This window comes from Hakea prostrata, chromosome 9 (assembly GCF_041222555.1).
Source record: "Hakea prostrata isolate BN-2017 chromosome 9, UWA_Hpros_2, whole genome shotgun sequence".
NCBI classification, from domain to species: Eukaryota; Viridiplantae; Streptophyta; class Magnoliopsida; order Proteales; family Proteaceae; genus Hakea; species Hakea prostrata.
This window is the reverse complement of record NC_142608.1, coordinates 615,352-641,604: the sequence shown is the minus strand read 5'-3', so window position 1 is coordinate 641,604 and position 26,253 is coordinate 615,352. Positions and strand designations below refer to the sequence as shown.

At 36.9% G+C, this 26,253-nt stretch overlaps 3 protein-coding genes across 5 annotated transcripts; 2 read left to right on the top strand and 1 right to left on the bottom strand.

Moving 5' to 3' along the window:
- The first annotated feature begins 6,056 nt into the window (after positions 1-6,056).
- Positions 6,057-15,959, top strand: LOC149003879 (Pentatricopeptide repeat (PPR) superfamily protein). Of its 3 annotated transcripts, XR_016175596.1 has the most exons (4): positions 6,057-6,640; positions 7,305-8,968; positions 11,255-12,549; positions 15,531-15,959. XR_016175596.1 is itself a non-coding variant. In XM_089168822.1 (2 exons), exons 1-2 carry the CDS (start codon positions 6,172-6,174, stop codon positions 8,744-8,746), a joined length of 1,911 nt encoding a protein of 636 aa, XP_089024948.1. In that variant the 5' UTR covers positions 6,057-6,171; the 3' UTR covers positions 8,747-9,387. The 3 variants fall into 3 exon arrangements, 1 of the variants encoding a protein (XP_089024948.1); XR_016175597.1 differs by lacking the exon at positions 15,531-15,959 and having other exon boundaries at positions 11,255-12,735; XM_089168822.1 differs by lacking the exons at positions 11,255-12,549; positions 15,531-15,959 and having other exon boundaries at positions 7,305-9,387.
- Positions 14,723-16,338, bottom strand: LOC149003878 (serine/threonine-protein phosphatase PP1-like). The gene is made up of 3 exons (XM_089168823.1): positions 16,164-16,338; positions 15,409-15,968; positions 14,723-15,206 (listed from the first exon to the last, which is right to left on the bottom strand). Exons 1-3 carry the CDS (start codon positions 16,336-16,338, stop codon positions 15,039-15,041), a joined length of 903 nt encoding a protein of 300 aa, XP_089024949.1. The 3' UTR covers positions 14,723-15,038.
- Positions 16,339-18,307: 1,969 nt separating this feature from the next.
- Positions 18,308-26,253, top strand: LOC149003877 (ABC transporter C family member 3-like). Its single transcript, XM_089168544.1, has 10 exons — positions 18,308-20,674; positions 21,009-21,095; positions 21,214-21,822; positions 21,922-22,086; positions 24,197-24,491; positions 24,593-24,801; positions 24,982-25,287; positions 25,528-25,591; positions 25,788-26,027; positions 26,153-26,253. Exons 1-10 carry the CDS (start codon positions 18,308-18,310, stop codon positions 26,251-26,253), a joined length of 4,443 nt encoding a protein of 1,480 aa, XP_089024670.1.

Below are 26,253 nucleotides of genomic sequence, written 5' to 3'. Positions count from 1 at the left end.
AGGATCTAAAACCCTAACCAATATTTACCGATTTAACCTGTTTTTCCATTGTAATCTACGTGTATATATAATAGTTTCCACCTCAAATGTATGGCTACGTGTCTCCGAAAAATATTACAAAGGCCAAGTTAGATTGGGTTGGACTCGATCCAATGCCTTAACTGTAGCCAGGCCTAGGATCTCACCCTGGACCATTATAGGCGCTTAAAACCCATTTGGGTCCTGATTTGGCTTTGATTACCTTGAGTTTTGTCGGTTTAAACTTCAGCACTACGGCCAATGCAGAGCTATTCTAGTGGTTGAAACCAACATCTCTTAGTGAAGATGTCATGGGTTCGACTCTCACTGAGCTGAGGCATATTAATATCCCCATCCCCTGGCTTAATAAAGCCCCTTTGTATAAAAAAAAAAAAAAAAAAAAAACTTCAGCATTACCCATCACCATGGCACCATGGTGAATTTGACCTTGGGATTATACCTCAATCATTATAAACTCTAATGCTTAAAAAAACGAGGGTTAAAAAACAGAGAAAAATAAATACAGTTGTAAGGGTAATCTGGTCATTTTACCTTTAGCTATTTGGTTTGAGACAGTTATTTGAACCGGCTTGGTTCACATGTATTGTATAAGGCTTTTTAGTTGGTTTGGTTCATTTCATAATGTGCAAAATCGATTTGGGGTTTCTATTTCGTGTCTGACCTCTGGCGATGGCGATTTGCATTTCCTCTCTGGTCTTCAGCATTTGACCTCTGTTCTTGTATGGTTCTTTAAGGCGTTATGACTTACATATGTTCAACGAAGGGAGAAGAAGACTTGTTGGCACTTTGAGGATGATCCAATGCCTATTCTGATTATCTTTTGTATGCATATTTCTTCTCTTATCTTGTAAGTTTATCCCAATCCTATAGTGAGATCGGACTCATACCTGAGTCCCAGAGAGTAGGTCCATTGGATCAAACTCTGTAATCAAATCTTGTGCCTCATTTGCTTAATTTCTTGGTAAATCTCTATAACCGATTACATTAGGGTTTACAACAATAAATTGAACCACTTGTTACAAGGTTCGTCTGCTCTCTTTGGAATGACTCTCTTAGTGAATTTCTACGAACTTAATCATGTGGAATATTTTAATTCATATATTAAATAAATTCAATGAATGTTTGGATTAGAGTGTTTATACGTTCTAACATCTCATAATTCATTGGACGCTCCCTATGCTTCCACGGAGAAGATCCAAAACCCACAAAGGTTCACAAGTCACAACTTCTTTATTCATTTGCTTTAATTGTAATCTAGGTATCGCAGAATCTACTGAAGATTTAAGTTGAAAAAATGTTTGATTAGTTTGGAAATTAAATCTAGCTGAAAATATGAATCTATTTGGAAAATCTAAACGGTTTGGCTGCATTAAGTTTGGAATAATGGGTTTCACACACTGTAAAATGATAAGATGAAACACTGAGACTTCCTTAATTGTCTTATTCCATTCATTTTTTTGCTCATCTTCATCTTCAACTTTCACCTTTTTTATGAGTTCAATATAATTCTCTTGATGTTTAATACTTTAGCTTGAATGTCTTACCAAATGATTGTAGCTTGTCTTTTGTGCATGACAAGGTAATCGTAATCCTGGCTTCAATATGAGTGTGATTTTCTAATCTCAACTTGCTTGGATGGGATATATGGGGGTCGGTTTACGGAAGATGTCTTCATCAAAGGGTTTAAGATGCATTGCAAAGGATGTACATCAATTTTTTGTGTCCTTTAGGCCAACATTCAAATGATCAGCACTCATCAATTTATCTAATCTATCAGCTGCACCAAGTTCTAAATTAGGTCCCTGTATCTATTGAGAAATTCTTTAGCAGACATCATCACTTATTTTTGGTATGGATTTGAAGGAGGCTGTTTCAAGTGGCTAGAAAGACTAGCATATGTGAGAACAAGGTTTATCCATTTACTTTCGTCCAGCTTATAATTTAGCCTGAGAAATTTATTATAAGCACCTATGAGATCCTTTGCTCACGCATGGAAATGAATTTTTAGTCGACATGCTTTGATGATTGACATGTGTACAATTGTAACTTTCTCTTTTATTTTATTGAATGGTCTCCCACTTCATTTATGTTATGTATTTTCTTTCAAGTTTATGAATGAAATGTTTGAACTTTTGACCAAAAAAAGAATGGTCTCCCACTTCATGTTAACCTATATGAACAATTTCAAATGGTCTCTTACATCCCCGCCCAAAAAAAAAAAAAAGAAGAAAATAGGAGAGCTTGGGCAAGTTCATAGAGTACAACTCGCGGTTCTATATTTCAAGGATATTTTCTTCCAGGAGTAACCCTTGATTAAGGAATAATGAAAAACTAATGACCACCTAAAGTGTAATGCCGTCAATAAATGGGTCCTTGGAAGTCCATCAAATCTGAATAGGTCTGTCATGGGCGAGAAGAATTTTCGAAACACAAATGTAGGAGCTCTGGGTAGGCTTTCATAGAATTCAAATATCCAAATAAACTCCAACAATGAGCAAGGATGGTATCTTAATCGATGCATCACATATTTTGTGGGCTGCCTTTATTTAGAGCAAAACATCTGCTTGTAGACAAGTTCAATCAAATTTACTAATTATAATTTATTATATTAATAAATAGACTCACATATATTTTGTGGGAACCACACATATTTAGAAAAAAAAGTTAAATTATTGATAATAATATTTTTTTTGACAAAATAGAGATAAATTAAAACAATAATACAAAAAAAAAAAATTATATACACATAACTTCAACCCTTTAAAAGTTAGATGCAAGCCAAAAATTTATTTGGCAGGGGATGTAAACCAATTTTTTTTTTAGATAAGAGATGCAAACCAATGGTAGTTGGTTGCCTTACTAATATAAACATTTTATTCACAAATCACAATACAAAATTAAATAACAAAAATTGTGGAAGAAATAAAGAAACAGAGAATATAAAATCAAATAAAAAAATAATAAAAAAGAAAGAGATAAACGATAAATAAATTGAGAAATAGAAAGGTACTTCTTTTCCAATTTTCTTAACCCACGGTTATAAAAAATGAAGAGAATAAATAAGAAGAAAAGAAGGAGAGAGGAGATGGAGAGAGAATAAATAGGGATTGAGGAGTTAGTTGTTGTTGTTGTTTTTTTTTTTTTTACAAACGGGAAAAGACTCAAAAAAAAAACAAATCAAACTAGAGCAAACCTTGAGACAACTCTCTAAGGATGTTTGTCAGGGGATACATTTAAAATGACCGATCATCCTTCCAATTAAAAAAAAAAAAAGAAGCAAGACAACGGGTCCTTTTATTTTGAAAACTAAGAAAATGAAGGAGGGGGGAAAGAAAAAGAAGAAGGAGAGGGGGAGGGGGGGGGAAAAAGGGGGGGGGGGGAGTTAGTTTTTAATTACAAATGAAATTTTGAATACCTAATAAGATTTTTTTCCAAAAATTACTTTAATCCACATTTATAGAATAAATAGAAAGAAAATATGAGAGAAAAGAGATGAGAGAATAAATAGGGATTGAAGAGGTAGTTTTTAATTAGGAATGACATTTATATCCATTATTTTACTATTGAAAATTGTTCTCAATATTTGTGGGGGGGGGGGCAAATAGTGGCATTTCACATGTAAGAAGAGAAAAAACTAGAAAAATTAAGGAAATTTATATAAAAACTATATAAAAAAAGGAAAATAGTATTATAAATTATAAAAAAGGAAAATAGTATTATAAAATTACCTAAATGCCTATTTAATAAATTTAAAATTCCCAAATACCTAGGGTGCGAAGTTCCGTTGAAGTTCATCGGTGGCAAACTTCACCGAAAGTTTCACCGAGGTTGAGTGTGAAGTTTGTTGCAGCCGAGGTTGCAAGTTGCAGGTGTGCCTTTTCGTCCGACCACTTTCAGGAGCTGCAAACGCCAGCGTACCAAAGGCCGTGTGAAGAAGCCCATCTTTCAAGTGCTCTGGCAGAGAAGAGAGACTAAAATCGGAGTGAGTTAGCCAAGTCGCCGGAATATTTTCCGGCGATATATTGTAAAGTCGGTTTTGGTGGTGGATTTCGGTCTCCCACCACCGAGATGGGCGAAATTCGCCGAACTATTGCACCTTGCAAATACCCTATTAATAGAAAAATTACATCAATATCCTTAGGTGGGTGAAGGTATTATCCATTCACCCATGTTTTTTCTATCCCTTGCCGAAAATTGTCCACCGCTATCATAAACCATTAGACCCCCTCCCCCGTTGGAGATAATTTGCCCCTACCGCCGGCTTTTCCCCTACCATAATTCAATCGCCGAAAATCAATTCTCATTTTCCATTGGTGCCTATCATGAAACATCGCCACCATCGGCACCGGTTATAGTCTCCAATTTGGCAGCTTTAAGAGAGAGAGCGAACGAGGCACCAAGGATCACACATGTATCAAAAGTGAATCGTGGTGCGCACAAGCTGGCCTGGATGAACCTCATATAAAAAATAAAAAAAATAAAAAAAATCAAAAGTGAATGCAAAATTGGCCTTCCACGTATCCAAAATTTGTGGACGCATAAAATTTCAATCCGCATGTTTTGATGATTGACACATGTACAATCTGAAATTAAAATCCTCTTTTTGAATCATGTGGATTGAATCATATTAGACACTAAAACAATTATTTTTCTCCATATATAACCATATAGGTAGACGATTAGAGGATCCAGACTTAAAATGTAGCACATGATTGGGAGGGGGTGGGGGCTTGAGAACAACGTAAAAAAAAAAATACCTTGCTCAATCTGTTAATGCCCTAAAGGCCGCTTAGTATGGGCCATTTCAGATTGTGTGGGCTGCTTGTCAATTTTAGAAGGAGAATCCTGGGCCTTGCGCTTGGGCCTCCTGGAGATTATAACTCAAGGCTTATCCAATATCAAGTCCATTTCTGCCATCTATTTTCTTGTAGATGTTGTGACATGATTGATGTGATTTATAAATAGATTTCAACCATTTGATGTGATGGCAAGACACATGTTACACATTTACAAGGAAATAGATGATCTATTTTTGACAAGGAAATGGACCAGATAAATTTTCTCCTTCATCATCAATCCTCATAAAGACCAATTGTGAGGAATTTGTTCATTTGTTAGCCTATCCATACCCTCCCTACCCCATTTATGTATCAAACGTCTTAGGTGATGTGAAGTTTTCCTTGCTGGGCTGATTTCTTCAAATTCAGCCCAATTTCAGAGCCTTCAATCATGTTGTGGATGCTCTAGCCCGGAAGGTCCTATCATTGGCAAATAAGATAGCCTAAGGGCTTATATGGTTACTTGAGTTTGAAGATTTAAAAAATCTAGATATTTCTTTTTTTTTTTTTGCCAAAACAAAAAAGCAGCGATAATATTAAATGAAAGAGTTTAGGTCAAATGACCTATACAAACGAGATGAATCCACAATAAACAAAGGTGGTAAACCCCACCAAGATCTGTCTAGAGATAATCTGCAAGCATCCTTAGCAAGGAAATCAGCAAAACCATTGCCAATTATAGGAATATAACTAAAAGAAACCATAAGAAATAAAGACAACGCTTCAAAATATCTACTACTAAATTGAGACACATCCAATATAAAGATGAATGGAGACCCTAGAGAGTACTAACAACCTAGATATTTCAAATCTATAAACTTCAAATCTAAGGAGTCATGGTTCATAAAGTTAACTGTTTGGTTAGCCTAAATTTTTTGAATGAAATATATAAATTCATCATAAAAAAAAAATTTTCGGAGTTATGGTTCAAATGTTTAACACTATTATAGTAGAGATGAAATATTTGAATTTTACCTTATACCCATAAATTTACATATTCACGTTTTTAGTATAAAAAAGTGAATCTCTAGACTTCATGAATTCAGAGATTTACATAGCCAAATGACTATAAATTATAAATCTCTCATTTATAAATCTAACAATATGCTAATTGTCTATTTTTGATAAGATGAAAAGCTTCTCACCTAAAAAGAATCAGTAGATTTATATTTTCAAGAATCTGAACAAGAGATACTGGAATAGTAAACCAACGCTTTGCTAGCCTGGTTTGATAATGGACCCAGAGCGAAGAACCAACCCAATTGTGTGAAAGGACCGTTATTTGGAGCAGACAATGCTCCGGAAAACCACCAGCTTCCTCCTTCAGACAAACCGCTTCTCTTCTCTCTCCGTGCCACTCACCACCCAAATGACCACCCATTTCCCCCCAATTTCAAATCTAAAACACCTATGCATGAAAGGCCATTTAAAAGAGGCTTTGATAGAGATGGTAATGCAAGGGGAACATATTTATTTCGAGGGCTACGATTCCTTGTTAACACAATGTATGAACCAGAGAGCTGTTAGAGAGGGCCAGAGAGTCCATGCCCACATGATAAAACGTGGTTATTTCCCACCAGTTTACCTCAGAACCAGGCTTATTATTATGTACAATAAGTGTGATTATCTTAATGATGCTAGGCGAGTGCTTGATGAAATGCCTGAAAGGAATGTTGTTTCTTGGACGGCCATGATTTCTGCTTATTCTCAGAAGGGGTATACATTTGAGGCTTTGGAACTCTTTGTACAGATGTTAAGATCAGGTACTAATCGGATTTTATGGTCCAAAATATTAATATGGCAATCCAAGAGTTTTAAACGTCGAACTTGCCTGTTGTTGTAAATATTGATGCATTGTCTTGAGGGTTGTATTTCATTAACTTAAACCATGTTTCTTTTTTATTTTTTAAATATGAACTAGAATTCTATGGTTGTATTTTAGGATTATTATTATTTTAAGTTTATAGTTTTTAAGAAAACCTTTTTTTTCCTCCATTTTCGTTAAGCATTTTCATGAGCTGCACTGACAAATTAAGCTTGCATTTTAAGTTGTTTGGCAGTGTTTGACAGTGAAATTGGTTGTTGGTGTTACCACCAATTTCCCTAAGTGGTTGACCATCAATTGACAGTGCTTTAGCAAATTAAGTGACTGCTCTTACAAGCAGCTTCCCAGTTTTTGACCTGGAAATAGCAGAACACTATAACAAGATTTTGACAATCTGATATGCTAGGCTGAAACTTGTAAGTGGTTTGAAGAGCAATTAAATAGTATGATTAGTAACGGAGAGACAAGGTCAGTTTGGATGAGTGGATTTGGTAGTATATCAGGATCTTGGTGTGTACAAGACATTTTTTCTTTACCAATGGCCCATGGGAATGCTTACTGTTGCATTTTCATGCATTGTCTTATACAATAAATGCTTGCAGGTACACAACCGAATGAGTTCACTTTTGCCACAATACTTACTTCTTGTTCAGGTGGTTGTGGCTTGACCCATGGTAGGCAAATTCACGCTCTTGTAGTGAAGAGGAACTTTGAGGCACACATATTTGTTGGGAGCTCACTTCTTGACATGTATGCCAAATCTGGTGAAATTTATGAAGCACATCGAGTCTTTGACAGGTTGCCTGAAAGGGATGTTGTTTCTTGCACTGCAATCATTGCTGGTTATGCTCAACTGGGACTTGATGAAGATGCTTTAGAATTATTCTGCCAGTTAGAGGAGCAAGGAATGGAATCGAATTATGTGACATATGCTAGTGTATTAACTGCATTGTCTGGGCTTGCTGCATTGGATCATGGTCGTCAAGTCCACAACAGGGTCCTCCGATCTGAGCTGCCATCTTATGTGGTCCTACAGAATTCTCTGATTGATATGTACTCAAAATGTGGAAGCCTCACTTACTCAAGAAGAGTATTTGATGGGATGCCTGAGAGAACTGTCATCACATGGAATGCAATGCTTGTGGGATATGGTAAGCATGGGCTAGGAAGGGAGGTACTTGAACTTTTCAGATTGATGAGGAAAGAAAATGAGGTCAAGCCTGATAGTGTAACTTTCATGGCTGTTCTATCAGGTTGCAGTCATGGGGGATTGGTTGATGAAGGGTTGAGTATATTTGAAGAAATGGTAAGTGCAGAAAATGTTGAGACAGAGATACAGCATTATGGTTGTGTTGTTGATTTGCTTGGACGTTCTGGACATTTAGACCGTGCTTTGGCATTCATAAAACGGATGCCATTTATGCCAACTGCAGCTATTTGGGGTTCACTTTTAGGGGCATGTAGAGTTCATGCTAATGTTCCTATTGGAGAATATGTGGCTCAGTGCCTTTTTGATATTGAGCCACAAAATGCCGGGAACTATGTTATCCTTTCAAATTTATACGCTTCTGCTGGAAGATGGGAAGATGTGACCAAGTTGAGGCAGTTGATGATGGAGAAGTCTGTGACAAAGGAGCCTGGGCGAAGCTGGATCAAGCAAGGGCGTACGGTTCATAGTTTTCATGCCAGTGATCGATCCCATCCAAGAAAGGAAGAGGTGGTGGCTAAGGTGAAGGAATTGTCTCAAAAGATCAAGGAAGCAGGTTATGTTCCTGATCTCAGCTGTGTGTTACATGATGTTGATGAGGAGCAGAAGGAGAGGATACTTCTTGGCCATAGTGAGAAATTGGCCCTGGCATTTGGAATGATTGTCACTCCTCCAGGGCTTCCTATCAGGATAATAAAAAACCTCCGTATTTGTGTGGATTGCCATAATTTTGCCAAATATCTATCCAAGGGTTATTCAAGAGAAGTATCCCTTAGGGATAATAACCGTTTCCATCACATTGTTGGAGGAAATTGCTCATGTGGAGATTATTGGTGAAGTTTCTTCAGAAGCTACCGTCCATTTTCTGTTGCTTTGAAGAAGCCCAAGTAGTGAGGTCCTTCTTTTAATATAAACTTAATATATTATCATTGGCATGATCTCAGAATCCAGAATTTTGGACAGTTAAGTAGAGGTCAAATGGAAGGAAAAATAAAGAGAAGGCAGTTGCAGGCTTGCTGCTGATAGGCCATTCACTTGCCTTCCTTCAAAGAGGATCAGGTTTGTTGGGTTTATCTGCCACTTTCATGGTTATGCTATTTTCAGTACTGAATTTTTTAAAGATCTCTTAGTAAAAGATTACATTTTAATTGTGCTTCATTTATGTGTGAAATTGTTCTTTTCCCTATCTTCTTTATTTGCTGGTTTAGCACTGTGCAGTTTTCTTATATGTACTAAGCTATTTTATTGTTGTAGGAATGGTTTTGGGGAATTATCTGTTATACCTACCTAAGTAATTAAAGTTTGTTGAATTTAGTACAAATGTATATTCTAAAACATTGTAATACAGGTGAGATTAGCTGTTTTTTTGTAGAAATGATGCAATGTTGAGTCAAAAATAATTTTGGAATAGAATACAAGTGATTAGAGGGGGTCAATTCAAGGATTGGTTGGTTCAGATCTAGGTAAGGGGAGGTTGAACCAACCAAATGTCCAGTGCACTTTGGTTCGGCCATTCACTGGTAAAATTGAATTGCACTATGTGTTGACTGATATAAAGTCGCTTGAATCAGCTGGGACCTAAATGTTATCTAATTTAAAATTAGTAATCCATGAGATTTTTGTCTTTGACCCTTTCCATGCTTCACTTGTGGAGTGAGTTAATGAGTTAAGATTAAAACTCATAATCAGGATTTTGAAATTTTGTGAGAAATATTTCTGAGAAATCAATAAACTATAGTCAACTTGATATTAGATTAGACAAGTTATCCTATTTTGCACGACAACTGGTGGCAGAAAAGCAGAGGGCAAACCCTGTGCTGAAGGCTTTTGCACAAGCAGAGTCACCCGGGGGGTGGGGTGGAATTTTTCCTATGCAGCCTTACCCTAGCAATTTTTGCTGGGAGGCTGTTTATATACCTTGACCTCAGGCTAGAACTATGGTCCACCGACCATTGTGCCAAGGCCCACCCCTATGGCAGAAAAACAAAGGTGAATTATTTCTTCAATGCAGAACTGACCTTGGACCAATACATGCCAATAAGAGATCAGCTCGCAACAGGACGACAGGAGTAGTGGTATTTAGAAATAACCAGAAAATTGCAATGAACTGAAAGTAGTAGGCTACTGTGGGAAAGAGAAGGAATTTTCAAATGATAGAAAGGGACATTTGATCTGTAGCTGTACCATCATTTTCCGGAAACCACCATCGTGAAACTTCTGAATCACGCAGAAAGTATTTCTAAATCACCACAGAGGCACAGAGCCAGTGGCTGCTGACAAACTTTTTGTTAATCAAATCATTGAATCACATAGCATATCTGACCACTAATTTATGAGTTCGCAACCCCCTCGGCTTTCTATTCTGAGCAGAACTCACAAACTAAACTAATTTCCTGAACTTGCAAACCATTTAATTTGAAAATAGAAATTTTCTACAGCATGTAGGCTTTCTATAACCAGAACAGCAGTTTTTTTTCTTCTCTGTTTCTCTCTCTCTAGCCCTCACATGACTTGACCTAGCTGCACTCCCATGTATGATCGTGTTTTGTCACACCTCATTGGTGTACTCCCTTATACCACATTCTCTGAAAACTCTATCTATCTATCTATCTATCTACCTATCTATCTATCTAAATACTAATTGATGAAGGACGCATTGATATGGATATCGATGTTAGAGAATTGGTCTGCTCAGGCTACTCAACAGGTTAACCTGCCATGTGAGGGTGAGTCAACCTATATGACCCAATTCTATTCAAAGCCAGTTACTTCAGCAACCTACAAGTTTCACCTGTAGTTGAGCTGGTTGAATGATTGCATCTAGTGGTCCCTTTGCTACTTAGACAGTTCCCCAAATGTATTTTGGTCGTACTTGGTGTTTGTTATGCTAATAACATGATTCTAACCCTACATGTCTTGTATCTTAATGTAAAATGTTACCACTGTGCCACCATGTCAATTGTGTACTGGAATCTCTTCCCATAATATTTATTGAATTAATTAATCTAAAAGGTCAGTTAAACCAGTGACTTATAACCCAGTTTATTTAAGTGCTGGTGGGCAACTGAGGTTTATTGGTTGGTAGACTAAAGACTAAAATGTTACTCCATTCAAAAGTTAGAAACTGTAGGTTTCAATTCATCCTCTAGTCAAACAACTTCTTAAGATATTACATAAAGCTACTTCATCAGGTTCTTTTTTTATGCTCACTTCGTAAGGTTCATGGCACCAAAGTTTTCTGGGTTTTTTTTTCTTTCTCTTGCACACCTCACCAGTAATTTCCTTCACAAGATTTGATGTTTTAGCCTTTTTCTTACTCCTTTTTGTTCTCCTATTTAATTTCAGGCAATGTTCTCCATTGATGGCCTACAACAGTTCAAGGATGGTGAATTGTTCGGGATATGGAAATTGTGGTTGTCATTGTTGTCAACAAAGTTCCAGAGTGTCATGATGTTCACCAGAGTCAGTTATAAGCACACTCATGCTGTGGTTGCAGGTGTTGCGGAGGAGTCATTGGTGGATGACCAGTGCGTCTGTAGATCGTTCACAGTGTCACTAGATAGATGGCAGTGTAACATGGAAGGATGTTCAGCATCCAATGGCAGTATCAGTAGATAGGGTTATAACAACTGCAGATGATTGAAATAGGTCAGTTTCAATGGGATGCTTTCAGTGAGATGGCATAGAGAGCATGCAATGGGATGACTGAACTGCACAGTTGTCTATTGATAGCGTGCAGATGTATTTGAGTGTCTACAGAGTGATGTGGCAATCCTAGAAGCATCAGACAGTGATTTGGCAATGGTTACAGGGTAGTGGCAGTGAGGTCAGGTCATGTCGGCCGTGATACAGGGTACTGAGGCATGGATGACAGTGCTTAGTGTGTTTTACAATGATATTCCATGATTGGGAGCATGGGGTAGCATTGGGGGAGGGTTCATGCACTTCGAATGGTTATTTCAGAGGTTCACACTTATGTGTCAACTTTGGGCCAATTTGAGATTTGGAAGAAACATGGATAATGTGTGATATCTTTCAAATGCAATTGGAATTGTAGCTATTTGACTCCATATGACAGATTTCCGGCAATTTCTATATTGTTGCACAGAAAAGAGGGCAAAATGGGAGACTTCATGTCATTTTAGGTGCATTTTGCCAAAGTTTCCTAAGATTTATTATGACATGATGCTGCAATTTGCCATGAGGCATTTGGGTTTAAAAAGAATTATTTTCATTAAAAAACATCTAAGATGCCATTTTGGATGTCTTGCTTGATCTTCAAGTACTCTGAGGTTTTAGTACACAAATGCATGTATTGGAAAATTCTATTTCATTCTGAAAAGGCGTGTTGATGACGGACATGATTTCAATTATTGGTGCCTGGATAAGATGATTTCTATTCTTCAAAGAATGCGTTGGTTGTTACATAGGTAAAGAACTCTTATCAGTGTTTGTGGCAGGACTCAGTGCTGACATAGTGGGGGCCAATACAGTTGTGCTGGGAGTGCATGTGCTCAAATGAGTTACTTCAGTATAGTGATTACCAAGTGGGTAGGTGGGGAACTTGGTGTAGGGCCAGATAGGTGAAGAGAAAAGTTGCAGGTGAAGGGGAAGTGATCAGACAGTCACACTGTCATATGGTAAACTCAAGAAACTTGAATTCAGTTCACTTTGTCTGTTGTTGGTATGTGCAAGTATTTATTGAAATAAATAACAAGACTCCTATTCTAACTTTACAAATCTGAAACAACTTGCTACTCAAACTCAAACTCTATCTCTATTTAATTCCTTGGTATGCAACTCAAACAAATGAAATACTTGAAGAATAACCCACTAAATAAACTAATTACAACCCTTATTGAATCTAAAACCACTGGACCTGTTCTAATTGGGTTTGGAAATGCAAAACCTATCATGCCAGTCCAACCAGTCAAGTGATAACTGCAGCAGAAGTCTGTCAAGAGAAAATTTTGAGACTGATTTGCCCTTCTTTTTGTCATCCTGGTAACGTAGCGGATTAGTTTCCTTTCATGAGTGAATTACTAAAATATGATTTTCTCAGTCAAGCAGTTTGCATGCTTTGACAACACAGGCTTTGAAAGTTGAATGGTGTTTTTAGATCCATGTAATCATGCCGTACTTGGTGAGGGTAAGGTCTAGTTTGAGATGAGTAGAAATTTGAATTCTGATCTTTGTATCCTTGCCTTCATTGGACGATACTGATTTACTCAAGAATTTCTTTCTATATATAATCTGATTTTTATATTCATTGAATTATAGCAACCTGAAAATATTTCTCATGTGTTTTTTAAAACTGTGAATCTCACTAGCAAACTTCTTAGCTGAATTATGTTAAATGCTGATCTTGGTGGATATTTAGGATTAGGAAGAAAGTAATATAGAGACTAGTGTGGAACCATGCTCACAGCTAAAATGGGCCGTTTTCTCATCTTTCGGTATCAGTTTATGTTGCTTCCACTTGTTGCTGGTGGTAAATTCTTTGGGTAAAGATTACTCCTGCATCTTTAAGGTGTCTAAAAGCTTTGAAAGAATACTTGTTTTTTGGATGCTTTGCCATTATAATCATGGAGAAGTTTGCTTGAGTACATAAATTTTTTTTGGATAAATAATAAAACGTAATGTAGTATGCAGTTATTATAATTATCTTTTTCTTCTTTTTGTTTTTTGAGTGATTGATCACTGCAGATGCTTCTATGCTCAACTTCTAAATTTTGTCTTCAGTTCTCACCTGTCATGGTAACCAATGCTCAGTGCAGAAAAGCGCATAAAAAGACCTCATTGTTGACCTATTAGGGAGTTTTCACATTATAGTTTTGTTACAAAAATCGGGTTCAAATTCATTAAAGTTATCAGATACACATATTGATGATGCAAATTTATTGCCTTTTGAATACCAACTAAGCTCTTATGTGAAAAGCCCCTGGAGAGTGGTAACTAATAGCATCTTTGCTAAATAAGCCAACTAGGAAATTACCCCCCCCGGGGACACAGCCGAAAATAAAAAATGTATAGCTTGATGAAAAACTGAACTATTAGTAGTGTGATTCTGATTTAAATATAAGCCAGTTCCAAATACAAGATCAATTAGGGTCAAAATTTCCAGATTCAATATGAGTCACACAGAACAAAATTATCAGGAAACTCTGGTCAAGTGCCCCTTTTTATGGGTATTTTAGTTGCTGAAAATCTCAGCTAAGGTCCAACAGCTGGATCTGCTGTTTTGGACAACTCCTAGAAGTTCCAGGATAACTCAAAAACCAGTCAAAGTATGACTCAAATGAATGATCTGAACACCGATGTAATATATTCAACAAAAACTGGACGGTTGAACCAGTGAACCTGGGACTTGAGTTTAAGAAGAAAACAAATAATTTAAAACAAAGTGGACCATGTCATTAAAGTAGAATTGAGCCACAGTAGGCCTGGCTTTCTTTGACTTTCTATGCTGGTGGATCATTAACTAATAGTGGAAGAACAAGCTTTGAACCCACAAGAATTTTGCAACTTGCTGCACGAAATCCCTGTGAAATTTGAGAGAGCCAGAGGCCTTTAATATTCTCTGAATCAATGTTAGAAGAGTTCAAGAGTTCAAAAGATTTTTGAGGTTCAAAGTTTCAAGTGTGTGTATGCATATTCTGTCAATAGTGTTGTTCAGTAGATACCATGTGATCATAATCCAAAAAATTCCTTACTTTATAATCTCCAAAGTGTTATTATGTACTTAATTGATAAACTGTATACTGCATATGCATAGCTTCTATCGTAAGCTCTCAGTTCAATTGAAGGCTCTTATTCATGAAGGGTAAAAGCACCTCCATGACCTACACTCCGGCTCAGAGATTTAAGCTTTCTTTATCTGAAAGGGATTATATACATCACCTTGAGCTTTGTAAATCCTAAGTTTCCATCTGAATGATCTGGAACAAACAGAAAAGGGTTTTCGTTTCGAGAATTGACAGCAACAAACAATTCTGCCTCTCCAAATTGCAATTAGCATAATCATTAGCTGCAGAAGTTTCAGTATGTGCGTGATCCAGCTTGTTTTGTTTCTATTGCTGGATCGAATATAATCTTCCCCCTTTCTTCCATTGATTGGAATCTTCTCTGGCTAAACTGTTTTGCCTCTCCAAGGTTTGAGGATCTGGAAAGAGCATAACAGACTTGCATCCACATTCATCAGTGCACCTGCATTGTTGAATTCTCCGCAATAGTTTGGGGCGGTGAATATCGTAACCAGTTGTCGGTCTGCAAAGAACTCGTATCCATCTTCAACAACCTGTTTATCATTTGCATATAAGCAAAAGTATCAAACCAATCGCAATATTTGTTTCAAATCCAGGTCAAAGACTCAGATTGTACAAGTATAAATATGTATGTCGCCGTTGAATTGATATTCATCAAGAGTAAGATTTTGATCCTCCATGAATGGATTTTGTTTTCCTTGTAATTGTATATTTTCTGGAGTGGGAGTGAAATACCTGATGAGCTCGGCAAACTAGATCAAGGTCATGCTTCTTCAAGAACTCTGTCACTTTGTCTGCACCAAAAGTAAAGGAAACTCCTCTATCATTCTCACCCCATCCTTTTATGTCTTTATCAGGATCTGCCCAAAGTAAATCACACAACAGGCCAGCATCTGGCACATCGACCGGCCTCTCAATTGCTCTGATCTGGTCCAAGCTCTCCATTTCTGGGGATAGCCCACCATGCATGCACAAGATCTTGTCATCAATGATGGCTGAAACTGGCAAACAGTTGAAACAGTCTGTGAAGACCTTCCAAAGTCGAACGCTGAACCGGCGCTTACATTCATCATAGAATCCATAAATTCTGTTGATGGAGGCACATTCATGATTTCCTCGAAGGAGGAAGAAGTTGTCTGGGTACTTGATCTTGTAAGCAAGGAGTAGGCATATGCACTCAATGCTCTGTTTCCCTCTATCTACATAGTCTCCAAGGAACAAGTAGTTGGATTCTGGGGGGAATCCTCCATACTCAAACAAACGCAATAGATCAGGGAACTGTCCGTGTATGTCACCTGTTCAGAAAATTGAACAATGTTCAGTATGACCCCTTTAAAGAGGTAAGCACTGTTGGGTTATTCGCATTCTCATACATGCACCATAGGATCCATTAAAATGAACAGGCTTGAAGGAGAACCACTTCCAATACTGCTCTAAACCCAAATGTTTAATCTGATCAGTGATCAAGAAAAAGAAGATGAGGAGATTACCACAGACGTTTACGGGGGCTTCCAACTCCAAGAGATTGGGTTGGCGCAAGAATATCTCCTTGGCTGTGAGGCAGAGCGGACGGATTTCAGCTTCGTTTAGTTGAATACGTTTTCCTTTGGTTTTCCTTCCTTCCAATAGCCTTTCAGTCAATTCATCCAGTGCAGTCCCTTCCATAGCAGGCACCGCCTCCTAATGATGGAAGAGGAAAAGAAGAAAGAATCTAAACAGAGAACTGGCAATGAAATGAATCTGAGGGGGGAGGGGGGAGGGGGGGGGGGGGGAGACAAGGGGGAGAAAGAGGAAAAGATGAAAGGAACAAAACAGAAAATGAAAATGAATCTGTAAGAGAGACAGAGGGAGAGGGAGGGAGGAGTTCCTAAAAAGCGGGGATTAGGGATGGTGGTGATAATTTGATGTCTGACTTGGCCATTGTTGATAAGAGGGAGGCAGAAAAAACATTCTAGCAACTCATGGTCAGAAGGTTGAGGTTGGGACTTGGGAGACTCATAAACCTTTCGTTCCCGAATCACTCGCGTTTCCTATTTCTGTCTTTCTGAGCTTCCATTTTCGTTAAATCTCCTTTATATGGTAAGCAGTAACTATTTTGTTTTAAGGGACAACCATTTACAGATGGTTGTAAAGATGAATGCCATTTTCTATATTGTTTTGGATGACTTTTTATTTTGGGGGAGCGATGGGTACCTGCATTAAAATTTAAAACGTGGGGTTGGGATCTATCTTCTCAGCCAGGTGGGCAGCAAGTGTGAATTTCAAACCCTGAGGGGTTGCTTATTTTGTAAAATATAAGAGCCGCATAATATAAGGTCAATGATTTGAATAATCTTGGAATAAGGAGTTATGGACAAAACTCAGCCTTATATTTAAATTATGTATAATAACAATCTTCTTGAGGATGCAATCAAGGGGTTTGTAAACTTGGTCAAATCTCAATTTCAGAAAAAACAAGTTTGAATTTCAGTTTACATAATGCCAAATAGAAAACAAGAGCTTGTGCGTTAAGAGCATAAAATTGTATTGTAGTTGAGGTGTGTGATAGTTGACTGTTAATTTTTTTTTCTTTTTATTTTCATTGTGGAACAAGGTATCATTTCCCTTCACTGAAAGCCCCCATTTTAAATAGCACATTTAATTTTTATTATTTTATTTGTTTTAGAACTGAGGCTTGTCCAGACCAATTATGCGTATCTGGACTATATCCTCAGTTTGCTCTTATTTTCCTTAATACCATTGAGCTTCCAGTCCATCATGGGAGAGAGAACTATTAATATTAATGCATAAGATTTGTCTCTGATCTCGAATTCTTGACCTCACCAACCTCTTTAGGTACTCTATTTTCTGCACAACCATAACAAAGGTTTTGAGCCATCGTAGGTTTGCCACATGTGAGCTTAATATCCAATCAAACACTGGTCAACATTCTTGATGAAGGACCAGTTTAGTTATCGTGTTTTTCTCTTATTGTGTTAATTGGACATCCAGAGAAATACCTCTAACACGGTTCCAGAGGATTCAGACCAAGTGTTTTCCTATTTTTCAGGGATTTAGTGATAAAGAGACGTAAGTCATTCATCTCCATTTCCTTGAAAACTTACAAAACGGCCTCTCAGATCTCAGCTTGAGGTACGCTACCAGCAAGGGCCTCATTCTCCGATATATTGTTTTAATTAGTACAGCATTCTTGATTCGATGTTTAACTGCACGAAGAAGTTAAACGTTGGAAATCCAGAAATCCAGAAACAAGGAAACTAGTCTGTCAAGGTGCCTCTCTCTCTCTCTCTCTCTCTCTCTCTCTCTCTCTCTCATGTGAGATTTTCCTTATACTTCTGTTCTTTAGCAGGATTATAGACGCTTACTAGCATGGCTTGACATAAGTGCATGTTTCAGTACTAGTTGATTTATTTCATCTCACGTTACTAAGTGTTTGGAATAGGCACTAAATCATATATATCCCAGACTCTTTACTTTCATTATTTTACCAATCTTCTTGCTCATTGAACATTTTCAGTACTTCTTTTTTGTCTACTCGTTAGCAGGTTCAGAACTACATCTGAAGGTGATATGGTCTGCATTGGACTAGCTACCTGAACTATACCAATTAAATCGTATCCAGAAGAAGGATAACATGGATGCTTTTAAAGAATCAATGAATCATATGAACAGTCAGATATTCATCTCAGAGCCTACTGCCACTGTTTTCCTCCATGGGTTTTCTGCTTCTTCTCACTTAATTTTTTTATCAGCTTTATCTATTTACTGTTCTTGCAAAAAATATACGAGGCCAACCCTTGAAAAGTCAAAACCAAATTTGAAGAATACATACTTCTTGTACTATTGGGTAGCACTAATTTCTTGTATAGGGTTGTCTCTGTATGATCTTCTTTTATTTGTGTTAAACTACTTCTTAGAGTATAGACAAGGTTGGTCATATATAAGTCTTGTTACACAATTGGATTTTGCATTTAAAACAATCGTTTGGTTTACGATTAGTGCTTACTTGCATATCCGATTTTCTCATTCAACTGAGAGAAAGTTTCCCATTTTACTGAGACTTTGGTGGTCCTTCTACTTCCTCATGTCCACTTCATGTCTTGTTATACATCTTTGTTTGATTTGGAAACGTTCATCCTTACCATTTCGGCTATGGGTCTTTGATGTTGTACCAACTGTTTTTAGTTTGTTCCTATGTTATGTTGGGTGGTTTGATACGGGTAGAGGCGAAGATTTCCATCTTTCAGAGCCACTTTTAAATAGTTTTAGTCAAAACAATGGTGCCAAAGGACATGGATCGCATGTCAATGAAGGGAGTTCATCTCCCTACACAAATGCTGATCTTCTAAGTACCTTTACCTTCTCTTGGATGGCTCCTTTGCTTGCACTTGGGTACAAGAAAACGTTAGACCTTGAAGATGTTCCTCGTCTTGCTGACTGTGATAATGCCAATGTCGTATTCTCTCATTTTAGAAATAAACTTGAATCTGATGGCAATGGTGGCCAAGTAAGCACACTCAAGCTGGTTGATGCATTGATTTTCACAACGCGGAGAGAAATTTTATGGACCGGTGTATTCTCCATCATCAACATATTGGCTTCCTATATTGGACCATACCTTATTAGTGCCTTTGTTGAGTATCTCAGTAGTCCTCACCAATTAAAACATAAGGGCTACACATTAGTGGTTATTTTTTTTCTCTCAAAGCTCATAAGGTGCTTGTCAGAGAGGCACTTGTTCTTTCAATTGCGAAAGATGGCAATTAGGGTTCGTGCTGCCTTACTTGCAATAATCTATATGAAGGGTCTTAAGCTTTCAAGCCAATCAAAGCAAGGCCACACTAGTGGAGAAATCATCAATTTGGTTACTGTTGATGTTGACAGGACTGGCTTTTTCAGTTGGTACTTGCATGATTTATGGAAGGTGCCCGTTCAAGTTGTGCTAGCATTGTTGATCTTGTACAAAAACCTTGGGGTTGCTTCACTTATAGCTCTTCTTTCCATAGTTATTTTGACTCTAGCAAACACTCCAATAGTAAAACTACAAGGAAAGTTTCAAGAGGGATTGATGAATTCAAAGGATCAAAGGATGAAAATGACATCTGAGGCTCTAAGGAATATAAGGATTTTAAAGCTCCAGGGTTGGGAGATGAAGTTCTTGGCTAAGATAACTGCACTCAGGAATTTGGAAACTAGATGGTTAAAACAATTGCTTTATACCTTAGCTATGAATTCCTTTCTGTACTTGTGCTCTCCCTTGTTTGTATCCGTGATCACTTTTGGATTCTGCGTATTTATGGGAATCCCACTAGATTCTGGGAAAATTATATCTGCACTTGCAACACTTGAGTTATTGAAAGGACCCATTTATAATCTCCCAGACACAATCTCCATGGTAATTCAAACTAAAGTTTCCCTCATCAGAATAGCCTCATTCCTTTGTCTTGATGATCTTCGTATAAATACAGTTCAAAAGTCTCCTAGAGATAATGTTAAGGTTGCGGTTGAGATAATCAATGGAAATTTCTCTTGGGATCCTCATTCCCCTAGTCTCACACTAAAAGATCTTAATTTTCAAGTCCACCATGGTATGAGAGTTGCTATTTGTGGTTCAGTTGGGTCAGGCAAATCAAGCTTACTTTCGTGCATACTAGGTGAAGTGTCGAAGGTTTCTGGAATTATTAACTTGAATGGAACAAAGGCCTATGTTGCACAGTCACCTTGGATACAAAGTGGGAAGATTATAGATAACATATTATTTGGTAAAGAGATGGACAAAGAAAAGTACGAGATGATCCTTGAAGCATGTTCATTGAAGAAGGATCTAGAATTGCTTGCCTTTGGTGACCAAACTATCGTTGGGGATAGAGGGATCAATTTGAGTGGTGGGCAGAAGCAAAGAATCCAAATTGCACGTGCTTTGTACCATGATGCTGATATATATTTGCTTGATGATCCTTTCAGTTCTGTGGATGCTCACACAGGAAATCATTTATTTAAGGTAACTACTCTTTGAGCTCTAGTTCTGAATTGTTCCTTGATAAAAATTTGGGTGAACTTATACATCTCATTTCTTACATTACTATTCCTTTAGGTAGAATGTAAGTTTGGATAAATTCCTACAAAAAAAAAAGTTTGGATAAAAGTTTTATTAAAAAATGGAACTGTTCTACCTCAACGGGTAGGACATATAGAAGTATGATACTAAGTGATTAATGTCCTTGCATTAAGCTTATAGTATTCTTTATATATCATCATGAAAAGCAAATATATCTATTTTTCTCATTAGTTTTCCTTTTTAGTGGATAATTGTGAACATCTGAACTTTTTTACAGGAGTGTTTGCTTAAAATATTGGGTTCGAAAACAGTAATTTATATTACTCACCAAGTAGAGTTTTTGTGTTCGGCTGATCTTATCTTGGTGAGAATCTCAGATTTCATTCCCTAGTTAAATGTCATATTTCATTCTCTAGCTAACTTAAACTTTTTCAAGTTAGTTTTAGAGTAGTTATTTACTATTGTTCCCCCTATTGGGGTAGGTTATGAAAGATGGAAGGATTACTCAAGCAGGGAATTATGATGAAATTATCAATTCAGGAACTGATTTTATGGAATTAGTGGATCCACATGAGAAAGCATTGGCAGAACTTAACTCTCTCGCACATGGTAATATTATATGTCATGAGAAATCTATTCAAGATGATGAAGAATCCCCCATACACTCGACAACAGAAATTTTGGTAGAGTCGGAACAACAACTTGTCCAAGAAGAAAGGAGAGAGAAGGGTGAAGTTAGTTTTTCATTTTATTGGAAGTATATTACAGCAGTGTATAGAGGGGTTTCTGTACCGTTAATATTGCTAGCGCAAATTCTTTTTCAGCTTCTCGTAATAGCCAGCAGTTATTGGATGGTTTTGGCTACTCCTACTTCAAATGATATGTCACCTCCTGTTAGTGGATCCACTCTTATTCTTGTTTACCTTGCTTTGACACTTGGAAGCTGTCTTTGTGTACTCGTAAGGTCTATACTCATTGTAACAGTTGGATACAAGACATCTACTTTGCTCTTCAACAAAATGCATTATTGCATTTTCCGCGCTCCCTCATCATTTTTTGATTCTACTCCTGGTGGAAGGATTTTAAATCGGGTAAGTATATTATGCATATATTTTCTTGTAATACAAATGATCTATTTGGGTAATATTACATAAAATTGATTTTAAATAAACTATTTATTTTTTGTTTAGGTGTCTACAGATCAAAGCGCAGTTGATACTACAATTCCACATCAATTTGAACAACTTCTTATCTCATTCATAGAACTCCTAGGAACAACTATAGTAATTTCACAAGTTTCATGGCAAATGTTAATAGTTTTTATTCCAATGACTATTACATGCATCTGGTATCAGGTAATTCTATAATCACTATTTTTTCTAATTATTAAATCATGATATCCTCTTGTTAACATGTGCCAAGTTGGTTCAAGCTTCATTAAGTAATGGATTTTGGACTTGCTTTGTTCACACCAAAATTGACTTTTTAGGTAGCAGATGCATGTCTACATAGTTGTGAATGTGGTGATGGCTTAAACTTTAATATTCTTTACTTTTTTTTTTATTATTTTTTTTATTTAAAAAAATCATTGATAGAATCAAGGTACCGTGTGTCGGCGATATTTCGAGGTGTCGCTGGGGGGCGACACGAAATCCCCCAGCGACACGATAAATACATTATATCGCCGACAGTCGAAAAAGTCGACATTCCTGCCTCTGCTTTGCTCTGCTCCTTCAACCAGCGACAACTAGCAGCGAGCAAGATTGATCCGAGGAGAAATGAAGCTTGTCTCGTAATCTCTCTTCTATCTCTACTTGTGTTCCTTAACTCCACGGCGGAGATCCGAGGAGTTGGGAAACCCTAACCCTAACAAAACCTCCTACTCTGTCTCTCTATTGTCTCGCTCGTCTCTTCTTCAGTTCTATCTCCAGCAATCAACCACCGCTCTCATCGATTCCAGGTACTTTCTTCTTCTTTCTCTCCTGTTACCTTTCCCTTTTTTGCACTGATCATCGTGATTTGTGATGTATATTTCTTAAACCTGTTGTAATTGTTTTTATAATCGTTTATACAATCGTTTATACAAGTCGAATTGGGTCTCAGTTGCAGATTGATCATCATCAGAGTCACCAACCGGATTTGTTCACAGAGCCTCTAGGCGAAACCCTAGGCCACAGCTTCTGCTACGTTCCTTCTTCCTCTGCTCGGTTTCTCTCTTCTCCGTCACACTTAGACTGTCTCTCACCTTCTAAGTTCTAACTCTCTCCGCCTATCTCCTTCTCACGATCCCAAAACCACCTTGTTCAAACCCATCTCCGGCGCTTCCGTGAGGAACAAAAAGTCAGACATGTCGCCCGTGTCGCCGGTGTTGCCAGGCGGCGACACTAGGCGACATGTCGGACAATGGATTGAATACGCCGGAAAACATTCTTTAATTTTTGGAAAAAATAAATAAAATACAAGGCAGTAAGAAACCTAAGTTGTACATGCCAAGACTACACTACCCTCCTACAGGCTAACCATCAATTGGAGTTACTTCAAACTAGCTAATATAATATAAATCTTGTGCAAGAGAGTGTGAAAAGCAAGTTCATCTATTACTAGGAAATCGACAATATGATTAGAGGCAGCATGGATTTCAAGAAAGATTTACTATCACTAGGAAAAAAAAAAAAAAAAAAAAATAAAAGAAAAAAGCAAACCATGGATGGCTTTTGTCGAATTAGAAATACCCAATCAAACAAGATCAAACTTAATCCAAAAGAAAGGGACATTCAACTCCTTTTTCTTAAAGATAAAAAGGCCTACTGGTTTAGTGGGTTACCCCATCAATCACAGCTCGCACTAGTATAAGATAATATGAAGTACCTAACATACTATGTTTCATTTTTGCATTAAATTGCACATTCATATCTTTGGGAAACACTGAATAAGGTCACACTGTAGATTTGGAGAAATTTTGGATGTGGACAATTGTGCCATTTGTTGAAGTTAGAAAAAATTGATGATATGATTAATAATTTTGTTGAAAGAAAAATGTTACCACAAAGTTTTGGATGCAATTGTGTTCTTGTACTTTGGACTTTATAAGATACATGGATAAAACGTTTAGAATATATTCAACATGTGTATAAGTGTTGAGCGAAAAAAAAAAAGTATGTAAATAAAGTATATTTTAATCAATATCAAATAAAAGAAAATGAAAACAAAAGCAGCAGGAAATATCATGCATTAATGAAGAAAAAAAAAAAACCGTTTTAAATGAATTAAAAAAATGAAATACTTGTTAGGAAGTTTCACTTATAATTATGGTTTTGATATCCAACAGATAAATGTAAATATCTTGCACAAAGAAATCTTTTATTGAGAAAATTCTTATACCATATCTTTTTCACTAACTTTAAATTTATTAAACACTTTTTGTACGCATTAACTGGGTTCTTTGTTTTGAACTTGGACTTGCAGCGGTATTATATGCCTGCAGCACGAGAACTATCACGACTGGTCGGAGTATGTCGGGCTCCAATTTTACAACATCTTTTTGAATCTAGTTTAGGTTCAACTACAATAAGGTGCTTTGAACAAGAAGATAGATTTATGGATACAAATCTTAAGCTGGTGGATGGGTATTCTCGGCCCAAATTTTATTTTTCTGGTGCGATGGAATGGTTATGTTTTCGCATGGATATGTTGGCATCCATCACATATGCAGCTTCAATGGTTTTCTTAGTCTCTATGCTAGAAGAAATACTTAGTCCTAGTAATTAGTTAAACTTGATTCTAATAAAATCATTTTCAAGGCATCTACAAATGGTATCTTGTTGAAGGTCTAATTTTTATTGTCTTCTGTTCTCTTTGAAGGTGTTGTGGGTCTAGCTGTTACGTATGGCCTTGAATTCAGTCTACAATCAGTTGTATGGGATTTTAGTAATCTTGAAAGTAACATCATATCTGTTGAGAGAATTATGCAGTATGCTTGCATTCCTAATGAGCCCCCTCTTTTCATAGAAAAGAATAGACCAGATAATGAATGGCCATCGGAAGGCAAAGTTGATATTGTTGATCTCCAGGTAATCACCTGTCTAGATTCCTCGTATTTTATTTCCATATGAACTAATTCATTTTATGGGATAGGCTCTCTAAGTCTAATGGTTCTCAATGGTTTCCTTCTCTCTCTCTTTCTCTTTTTCCTAATGTTTTTATCATCCTAAGAGATTAGTTGAATCTTCACGAATTGATTACATATGCAGGTCAAATATGCCCCACACCTTCCTTTGGTTTTACGAGGTCTTACATGCACTTTCCATGGAGGGATGAAAATTGGTATTGTTGGGCGAACAGGTTGTGGTAAATCAACTCTCGTACAAACTCTCTTTCGCATGCTTGAACCTATAGCTGGACAGATATGGATAGATGGTATAAACATCTCTAAGCTTGGACTTCATGACTTGAGATCAAAGTTGAGCATCATCCCACAAGAACCCACAATGTTTGAGGGAACTCTAAGAAACAATCTTGACCCGCTTGAAGAGTACACTGATGAACAGATTTGGGAGGTTAGAATTTTTTTTTCTTTACATTTGATACAACTATATTTAGAAGCAAGAGGTTGTCGACAGAAATGCATACTTCCACACCTCACATACACTTGTTAATTTCTTATTTCATTGGCTTATCCACACCTGCTTGCTTATTAATTTCTTAGCTTATTATCCGTAGTGATAAATTTATTTTATCTTTTATAGTCAAGTAAGATTGTAAGTTGACACTATTTTTGTTTTTTTTGGTGGTTTTAGACTTTAGATAAATGTCAACTTAGTGATGAAGTTAAAAAGAAGGAAGGAAAGCTCGATTCGCTTGGTCAGTTCCTTCTCATATTAGCTGTGTACTAATTTTCTCAATTAAGTTTAATCATAAAATAGCACAATCCAAAATTCTTCTTGCATGATAAATCTAACATTTGTGCACAACCCAATCTTCTAAGCCCTAATCCCTTTCCCAATAAAGATAGTGCGAAAAAACTTAACAAGGATATTACATGTCGTGTTTGTTGTAGTGACTGAGAATGGAGAGAATTGGAGTATTGGTCAAAGACAGCTAGTTTGTTTAGGACGGGTGCTGCTCAAGAAGAGCAAAATTTTAATACTTGATGAAGCTACTTCTTCAGTGGACACGGCGACTGAGTATCTAATTCAAAGAATGATTAGGCAATATTTTTCAGGGTCAACTGTCATCACAGTAGCACACAGGTTGACATCAGTTCTTGATGTTGATATGGTCCTCCTTCTTGATAATGGTCAGTAGCCAATAATTAGTACATCAAAATTAGATGAGTTCTGTTGAGTTTAGTAACATATCTTATCATTTCCGTAATATTGGTACTTGGCTAATCATTTTGACATAATTTATTGTCTTAAACAGGACTTATATTGGAATATGATTCGCCAACCAGATTGCTAGAAAACAACTCCTCATCATTTGCAAAACTTGTAAAGGAGTATACTGGAAGATATAATTCGTAA